Source organism: Dicentrarchus labrax, unplaced genomic scaffold (assembly GCF_905237075.1).
Source record: "Dicentrarchus labrax unplaced genomic scaffold, dlabrax2021, whole genome shotgun sequence".
Taxonomy (NCBI): Eukaryota; Metazoa; Chordata; class Actinopteri; family Moronidae; genus Dicentrarchus; species Dicentrarchus labrax.
Window position 1 is genome coordinate 23914034 of NW_026136721.1, and position 9850 is coordinate 23923883.

The 9850-nt window shown below is 40.8% G+C and overlaps 1 protein-coding gene across 4 annotated transcripts in view; it reads left to right on the plus strand.

The window, feature by feature from the left end:
* The window catches only part of ndst3 (N-deacetylase/N-sulfotransferase (heparan glucosaminyl) 3), a 39641-nt gene extending 30736 nt beyond the window's left edge, over positions 1–8905 (plus strand). For 3 of the 4 annotated variants that reach the window (XM_051384995.1, XM_051384994.1, XM_051384996.1), the window contains 7 exons: positions 515–638; positions 1201–1375; positions 1809–1979; positions 2675–2784; positions 5171–5273; positions 6419–6529; positions 7762–8905. In XM_051384995.1, the coding sequence (XP_051240955.1) occupies positions 515–638; positions 1201–1375; positions 1809–1979; positions 2675–2784; positions 5171–5273; positions 6419–6529; positions 7762–7791 (824 nt within the window). In that variant the 3' untranslated portion in view covers positions 7792–8905. Of the gene's footprint in view, positions 1–514; positions 639–1200; positions 1376–1808; positions 1980–2674; positions 2785–5170; positions 5274–6418; positions 6530–7756 lie in introns of all 4 variants that reach the window. The other variant, XM_051384997.1, reaches the window with a different exon arrangement.
* Positions 8906–9850: the final 945 nt, after the last annotated feature.

Below are 9850 nucleotides of genomic sequence, written 5' to 3' on the forward strand. Positions count from 1 at the left end.
GCAGCCGAACAACAACTACGATACATTTCATTAATTTTATTGCGGGTCAGGCCTCACATGTCAGAGATGTTGGAGCAAACAGGAAACAGGAAACAGAGTGTCTGTTTGTTTGGTTTGTGTGTGTGTGTGGGGGGGGGGGGGGGTAACAGGATGTGTAGGAGAAAGTGTGTAAGTGTAAGGGGAACAGGGTGAAAAGAGAACTGCTGAGGGTGAGACAGAGGGCACGACCAGAGCCCCAGTGCTGATTGGTGTCAAATGGTTTTGAATCATTTGATGGGGAGGCCTGTGATCTTTGCAGACAGACACACACACACACACACACACACACACACACACACACACACACACACAGTGTATTCTCAGCAAGATATAAATCTTGCAGAGGAAAAAATCATCCAGTATGGATCAGTGGATGACAGCTCTCACACATACTGCTGCACACACGCACACACACAAACTACCCTCTGCTGAGCTGAATTAACGAGCCTGTTATGAATTATGCCCTTTCTTCCAGGAACGACAGCACTTTATCTCTTCCTACTCATGCATCCCTCCATCTCCAGTAACTTCCCCAGTCCAAAGACTTATGAGGAGGTCCAGTTCTTCAACACTAATAACTACCACAAAGGAATTGACTGGTGAGAACACACACAAACAAATGCACACTTACCCTAACTTTCCTTCTCTCTCTGTTCGTTTTTATTAGCCAGAACCTAAGGTCAAATGAAAGATTATAAACAACTCTGTTTCATTTTGCAAAGTTGTTTTAGACTACAATGTGCCTTGCAGTCTTCAGTGATACATTAAGCGGTTCAAACCAGTTCAACAACGTCTTCAAAATGATTTTTTAAGCCTGCACACATAAGCCAAAAGACATATGGCTGCCTAAATTGACCCTTAAATGGGTTATTTAGCTGGCAGAGACACAGCTGGTGCAGTCTTCGAAGTCATCCAGAAAAGAACAAATTCTTCATGAAACGCGTTCAAATTATATCATCGAGTTTATTTTAGGCTCATTGTCTAAGCACAGATTAAGGCCATAACTTTAACTTTAAAACTTGTATCTGACTTTGAAAAATGTGTAAAAAGTTAGCAGTGTACACTCAGGGGGGCTGAGTTTGCAGTAAAGCTGTGGTTTGAGGAAATGTGTATCGTGTATTTTATATTTCTTCTAAATTTTCTGTGTGTCTGTTGCCCCAGGTACATGGACTTTTTCCCCGTACCCTCTAATGTTACCACAGACTTCCTGTTTGAGAAGAGTGCTAACTATTTCCCCTCTGAGGAGTCCCCACGGCGAGCTGCTGCCCTGCTGCCCAAAGCCAAGATCATCACCCTGCTCATCAACCCGTCTGACAGGGCCTACAGCTGGTATCAGGTACACAAACACACAGAATATATGCTATTATTTTTAGCTCTCTACAGGGAGTAGATTGTTGTTATGGAGTTCTTTTTCTATCCAAGATGGTGAGTGGATGTGAGTGTGGAGTTAATGAGTCTGATTTATCTATACGTCTCAATGTGAGAAATGTCAGGAGACCCTGAAATCTTCTGTTTACGTCTGTTTGATTAATGAGACATGAATGTCAACAGCATGCCAGCTTAAATGTCAGGCCATTGTCCGCAATAAAAACAGTCTCTCATACAGAGTATACACTTGATGTTTAAGCATGTATATCATGTGTGATGCTAAACCAGCTTAGAACTAGCTTAAGCTGGGCGCCGGCACCCAGGTGGGTTTTAACAGGTTAAGAGGACAATAAGAGTGAGCTCTTTGAAGCTTATGTTGCTGTGTCTGCTAACCTTCCCAGCATCAAAGAGCTCATGAGGACCACGCAGCCCTGCAGTTCACCTTCTATGATGTCATCAGTGCAAGACCGGGAGCACCAGCCGAGCTCCGCTCCCTGCAGAGCCGCTGTCTCATCCCCGGTCTCTACTCAACACACCTAGAGAGGTGGCTCACATACTACCCTGCCAACCAGGTATGCACAGGCAGATACGGATACAGACAATTGCACTCTGTTGCACTATATATATATATATATATATATATATATATATATATACACACAATTGCAATACCCAACCCATGCACGTGTCATACAGTATGTAATGTTAAAGGACCAGTGTGTGGGATTAAGTGGCATGTAGCGATATAGTTGCAGATTAAAACATCCTCGCCTCACCCTCCCATTTCAAGTGTGTAGGAGAAACTACTGCTGCCGGAAAACCATCAAAATACACTAACTTCAAACAAATTTTACACTCTTTTACTCAGTGGATCTTTAAAGTCTCACACTGGCTTTGTAAAATGAGATTTGTTGTTCACAACTTTTGAAGAAAGGAAATGAAAGATGAGATTTATTTTTTGATGAACTGCCTTTAATGATCTTTATTGTGATCAGGGACATATTTTTGTGTTTAGATGTGAACTGTATACATTAGCTCTTTGCACATTGCTTGCAAGCAATACACCATAAACAGAAAAAAATAATGTGATATATTACACCTGCTGTCAGAGTTTTGTTTTCAACTTTTATTATATACTTTCATTAGTGGATCATGTTGCACTAAATAAGCTTCCCAGTGCTTTATACCCCACCTTAAATGAGTTGTAATGCTCTAACTAATTAGTTAATAGTGCCCAGTGTTACAATATGAATGTATCTGTGTGTAGGTGATGATCATAGATGGCCATCAGCTGAGAACTGACCCTGCAGCCGTGATGGATGAAGTCCAGAAATTCCTGGGAGTCACTCCTCACTTCAACTACTCCCAGGCCCTTACGTAAGTCTCCCTTGCTTTCTCTCTTTAGTCTCTTCTATCCCTTGTCCTGTGGTAAGGGGCACCTTTCACCTGTTGTGCACTGTGACAGAAATGTAAAGTACAGATTCAAGCTGTAATGAGACTCCACACCCAAATCTGTGTGAAGCCTGACATCTACTGGTGAACAGCAGGGTACTAAACTGCCCATTTCCTCTTTGCCTGTGTTCGGTGCCAGGTGGTCATTCTCTGAAAAATACAACAGACCAAAGATTAGCCAATAGCAGATGGTCAGTTTAGTGCTTGCTTAAAGCCATTGTATGCCTGTCTTTAAACAGTTTGGGCTATTGTCAGTATTTGAAGGAAAGACAAAAAAGTAGTATGTGGTTGCTACAGAGAGGGTGGAGAGGATGAGATGATGATCAGACAAAAAAGAGAGAAGAAACAGATATGAGTAAATGGTGGAGGCATTCATTTCACTTCACATTTAAGTACAGAAGACATAAATTATGGCAAACTAACAAAACAAGACAGTGAAAATGTATTAGTGTCAAGAAGAAATTACTTGATGAGCCTTATTTATTCTGACATTATTACATTGCTTATATAATATTGCATATACAGCTTAATATAAGTTCATGAATACTATTTCTATTACATAATAAACACATTAATTTGTTATCGCAATAACAATGCCTGCTCTTGCCAAAAGACAGTCAAGTGGTGAAGTCTCAGCCCCCTGAGCTGCTGGCGTAGGATCAAATCCCAACAGAGCGTTAACTGTCTCACTTACACTGCCTGCCTGTCTGTGTTAATGCCTGTCTGAATAAATAAAAATACGAAAGGTTAGTGCACTACAGTGTCAATCCAAAAGAACTAAAACAGCAAAGACACCATTGCCAGTAACATGATAAATAACTAATGCAACTTCTGTGAACTAAACATTTTATTTGATTTAAAAAAGGGCGTGTGCAGAAGGGAGAACTAATGTGTTTGATTGTTAAAGTGGTGTATGATGTTTGCAGCCACAAATACAGCATATCCTGTCAATATAATAAAATGTACCTAAAAGAAGTCATGTGGAAATACAGTTCCTTTAAATATCGTGCAGCTGTAACTGAATTGAGGCACATTCTGCTGTTGTTAATATGTTTATTCTGCAGTACAGAAGTAATATACTGTACAACCAATATATTCAGATTTTAATGTGTCTAATATGTTGAAAGGGATGCGTTAAATATGCAGGTCCACAAAATTCTCTCTAGTTCTAGTACAACTCGAGACGGCCTTGACGCTCTGTTTCTAACTCATTCTCCATTAGAGAGTTTGATTGTGAGTTTGAGAGGAGTGGTAAAATGTTTATTTCTCAAGCACCACTCATCAGAATGCAATCTGCCTTCAAGCCCTCAAATCTCCAGACAGAGACATCCAGAATTTGTAACTCAGATTGGGACAGAAAGTGTCTCTGTCTTGAATCACAAGCCCGCATGCATACAAATAATTTGTAAAGAGATGCATTTTGACAGAATAATAAGGAGGCTCTGTGTGTGTGTGTGTGTGTGTGTGTGTGTGTGTGTGTGTGTGTGTGTGTGTGTGTGTGTGTGTGTGTGTGTGTTTGGTTGTGAGTGTCTGTGTGTGTTTTGGGTGAAGACCGAGTTACACAAAAGCCTAATCTTTCTTTTCTCCTTCTCATTCTTTTGACATGGCAGCAGTCTGACAGATCCTCAACGCTGCAGCCTATTTATTTAATCCCCCTCTCCTTTCTTCCTCCTGTCCTGTCAGAGGAAAACTGAAGGAGAACCACTTAACTCGTTTTTCTCTTTTATTCACCCACTGATGCATGCAGATAAAGAACAATATTTGCATCTTTCAGTCACATCCACATTAGCCCTTATATTCTGGCTGCCAAATAGCAGTTAACAATGATGTATATCTTTTTACCTTTTCTTAAGCTGTGCTTTGTATATCTATACTGCAAAAGTAAGGCATACATATATATATATAAATGCATAGAAAACTACAAAGAAATATACATTATATATGCAATGGATAAACATGAATGCAAGTAAGCAGCACATGTTCAGGCATATATAGAGAGGCTGCACAGTGGAGAGGAGGGACATGGAGAGGGAGAGCGATATAGACACAGAGAGATGAAACGAGACAGTGCAACAGTCAGATAGACACCGATAGCACAAGAGTAAGAGGCAGACAGAGAGTGTGTTGAATGCACAGTGACATTTATGTCTGGGCTGTGACTAAAAGATGGCCCCACTTTCTTCAACTTTCATTCAACTGTACCACATTATATTCAGACAAATACTGAACTTACTACTCATTAGATTTTTTTGTATTAACATTTCTCTTCTTTCTCCCTTCTGCCTATCTCTCTCTGTTTCTCTTCTCTCAGGTTTGACCCTCAGAAGGGCTTTTGGTGCCAGCTCCTTGAGGGAGGAAAGACAAAATGTTTGGGAAAGAGCAAAGGGAGGAAGTACCCTCCTATGGAGCCAGAGGTAAATGTATACATTTTAATTAAAATTGATTTCTGCTCAGTGAAAACTATGACATATGCATTGAATGAATTGTTAGAAATAGAGACAAATAAAAAAGAAAAAGCAGCAGTCTGACAGATAGTGACAGCCCACAGTGGCCCCCATTGCTGTGGCAAAATTTCCCACAGGACTCAGCATTGGGGTGGAAACTGTCAGCCAATCAGATCCAGCCAGAAAGTTACAACCTAATTATGAGGACTCAATAGTGACACAACACCCGTGAGAGAGAGGATGGGGAGGCGGGGGGGGAGCGAATTAGGATGGAGGGAGGAAGGTAGAAGTAGAAAATCCAATCCATAAATCTTTGTCCTGGCGACTGATTCCACAGAGGAGAGACCAGACCTGCAGACAATGAATCATACCTTTGCTCGCACATGAAGACAAACACACATAGACACAATTTGTCTTCCTACATGTGCTCACACATGGCTAATGGCTGCGTCTCCGTGTCACCTATAATTAAACCGTATTTGAGTTTCCACCAGGGGGACAGAAGGAGAGGACAGGTGAGGAGGGAGGAGATGGAGGGAACACCAGGGAGGAGAGACAAGAGAGGCGGAGAAGAGGGATACACTCAGGAGGGAGGGAGATAATGGATCTCATGCATCCTTCATGTTATTTTCTCCCTCTCTCTAACCTCTTCTTTCTTAGCTCTGTTCATACCACTCGGCACTTAGTGGCCCAAAAGTCCTATTGAGGAGAAATAAACTAATCTAAAGATGGTGGCACATCATTAATCTCTCTCAATATCTTGTTTGCCCCCTTCTCCCATGCTGTCTATTTTGTTTTTCTCCTCTAAACATCCCTTCTTCCAACCCATTTTTTCACTCCCTGAACTTCTCACCTCTTTCCTCATTCTATCCTACCTTTTATCTCTTTACGCATGTCCCTCTCTCCATTCCTGCCTATTTTCACGTCTTTATATACTTCCTGTATTCTCCATCACTTATCAAATCCTGACTTACCAACTTGTTTTCTTTTTCCCTATTTGTTTTATTTCCTCACTACTCCCCCCATCCATGTCTGCTCATCTTCTTGCCTATTTTGCTCTCATCCTTCAACTTCTTCCATCCCCCACCACCCTCTCTCCCCTCTCCTCCCTTCAGGCACATGCATATCTCTCCAGGTACTACAGGGAACACAACGTGGAGCTGTCAAAGCTGCTGCATCGTCTCGGACAGCCGCTTCCCTCCTGGCTTAGAGAGGAGCTTCAGAAGGTCAGCGGCATTAAACTCTGTGACACTCATCTCACCAGCTTATAAAAGTTGAAGTGTTGAATTTACATCAGTAGATAGTGGGGGAAGATGTTCTGAAAGCCCTTGAAAACATGGTTTTAAATCTTAAGTATTTTATTAAAAGATTACATTTATGTGACTAAAGCAACAATTGAAGTCTGAATCTTATTATTTCAGGGCTGTGTTGTTAGATCAGAGGCCAGCTTCCCCAGAAAGATACTTAGTGTCTTAATGTTACTTGTAATGTTACTGATTTTAAACCTAGAAAGTCAGCCGCCCTACCCCCAGGCCAACCTCAGAACTAAAAGACTCACGTTTCCATGGTAACAACCAGTGACACCTGCTGACATGTGGCAAAGAGGAAATCATGGCTCATAAATTCTGCTAAGAATGTTGTGAAGCAAGCAATGAGAAGGGAAGGTGTTAGAGGCCACATAACCCCATTGAACTTCACTACCGTTCGCCAGTTGGTTTTTTTTGCACAAGGAAACCACAACAACAGTCAGTAGGTTTTGATTCAGCCGTTGCTAAACTCTGATTTGTTTACGGAAATATGAGTTATCACCTTTTTCAATAGAGCCCTGCCCACTTCAAACCAGTGAGGAAAAAAATGAAAAGCTCCCATGACTCCCAAAACTGTTCTGACTTTGGCAGGATGTTGTGTTCATGTACAACCCCATCGCTCGTCTTAAGAATCTGAGTGATAGAATATGTTTTCAGGGCCTTTAAGCTAAACCATACAAAACAAAAGCAAAATGTGTGGATAGATTATCAATGGACAAATCTAAATGCAAATATTGCTGGCTTGTAAAAGAAAAAAAGATATCTTCTGAATTTGAGTGTCGAGGAATCGTGTCGAGGAATTCAAAGCATGCACTTGAATGAGGCTTCGTAGTGTAAGTGCTGTTGCTGACTCTGTCTCACCTTGATCTCTGCAGAACCCTCTTTCTTTTGCAGTGCTCAACACACAGTGTTTGTGTTTTTGTCTGAGTATTTGTTGTTTTGTTTGTCACTGTTCACGAATCAGAGGGAGCCACTTGACAAGTCCACTTAGGTTTTCCAGCCCATTCACAGCAATCACAGCATGTTTTCTGTCCTTTTTAGTTTGGCATTTCAATCAATAGGAAAACAAAATGGAATTTAATTACTTTTTCCCTTTTCTCTGTGTTTCCCTCTCCATTCCCTCCCTCTCTTTACCTCTTTCTGAAGGTTAGATAACCTTTGCATCCATGAACCAGGGTTAAAGGTTAAGGGGTCGAGGACCAGGAAGTGACCAGGAGACCTGATCTTCAGATGCACAGTCTGTGGCCTTTTAGGAAAAACCCTGAGGTGAAGGCAAGGACAGGGTGCCTTGTTTCACCTAGGAGCTGTGTCACTGCTGACGGGAGCAGAGGTCATAACAGCGCAAAGAAACTTTGCTGAACTGAACTCTTGAAAGGATGAATGAATGGATGGATGGAGGAGTGACTAAGACCGCTCTGAAGACAGTGGGACCACATTAGAATAATGAAAGAGAACTATGGGAGACAAGGAGCATTTGGCAAGTCTTTGATGCCCAAACCCTGTTCTGAACTGTGGTGAACTCTCGTGCAGACCTGCAGTGACTTTGATGGTTGTTACTACTATTATTACTATTATTATTGTTTTATTTTCACCTTTGATTTATGATACCAGAACAGCGCTGGTCAGCTGTGCGTGGTTCCTATAGAGATGACTTTGCACTAAGTTCTGCTCCACGTATTTCCGAGACAGAAAATGCACCCTATATTGTTTTGTCTTACTTTTTTGTTTTTTTGTTTTTATATATATCACAATGAGAGTGAATAAGCAGGGAGGATAAGTGCATAGACTCAGGGTGAGTGACAGGCTGTTACTTTCCATGATAGGTTCTCATTGTTTTGTGAGTTAATTTTTTTAAAGTGAAGCTAGTTTCTGGTAGATCTGGTAGCCTTGTTCACCCTTAGAGATGTCACTTGAGGCTTTCACTGGAAAGTATGGACTGGAAATTATGCATTGCCCGCTCATTATTTTACTGTGACTTGCCATGCAGAAGAACGCCGTGTCCATTTAGCAGAGCATGAGTACTGATTCAGATTTCAGCACTAAGGACTAAGGAGGCATGTGGGAAGGAAAACTGACCAAAATGAGCCTAATGGATATGACACTTAATTCCAGGACCCTTTAAGTAGCTACTGTAACCGCAGGCAATTTTTGTTTTGTCAGTGTCTCATTTAAGTCTCAACCTCCTTTTTTTTTTCCTTTTTAAAACCAGTGGCCTACGTTGTTGAGCTTCAATTTGAATGCAAAAAACCCCCTAAATGTCAAACACAGAAACCAAAATTAAAGAAATGGATATTACTGACAGGATAAGATGGTTTTTTTAATGAATTTTACTGTCAAGGGACACATCTGCAGACATATTTAAGTGACGTGATCTTTGGCCCAAATGGTAGACTGTTTGTCCTCAAAGGTAAGTGGAAATTGTGTGCATGACAGTTTGCTATTCAAAGAATGTATGGCTGTGAGGTATTGCATCAGTTACCAACTAACCTACCAAACAATCATGTTCAAGTTAAACAGGAAGGTTATTACAGCACACACAAACATGTTTTCATGCCAGACTGTAAAATATAGACTATACTGTTACACAAACTTGACATGACAATAAAAGACAAACAACACAATAGCAGACTTTCACTTTGGAGGATACCCACTGTGGATTTTCCTCCCTCACTTACATTAAAAGTGCATTGGGAAGGCAGCTTACTATTGTTTTAAGACAAAAAAGACCTAATTCTTTATGGCACTAAAGGGTAATCAGATACACATTGGTCCCTGTTAGATGGTGTGGGTAAGTATTTTGACATACTGCGGTGAGGGCTGCTAGGTGAGATTGTATTTGTCAATCTGCTGTTGAAATATTTCTCTGATCATAAAATTTTGAAAATTTGCAATAAACCTTGAATGTGATTGAAGCTTCGATATTACCAGAGGATGCAGAATACAACCTTCAGCCATGAAGTCACAAAAGGCTTTCACCATCAGTTTTATGGCTTGAAAGGCATAACAGCGTTGCCCAAACTGGTCTGAATGATCAGAAGACTCTTTGAGAAATCAATTAAAACACCCATTACCAGTAAGGCAGGAATGAAGGACAAATCCAAAGCATGTGAATGTTGGAGAAAGAACACGGTGTATCTTTGAAATCAATCATCAATCAATTTTTTACTAGTTTTAAGCAGTTTTTTTACTCTCAAAGAACCCCTTTTTGGCAGAAATATACAATATTGCTCCCCATAAATC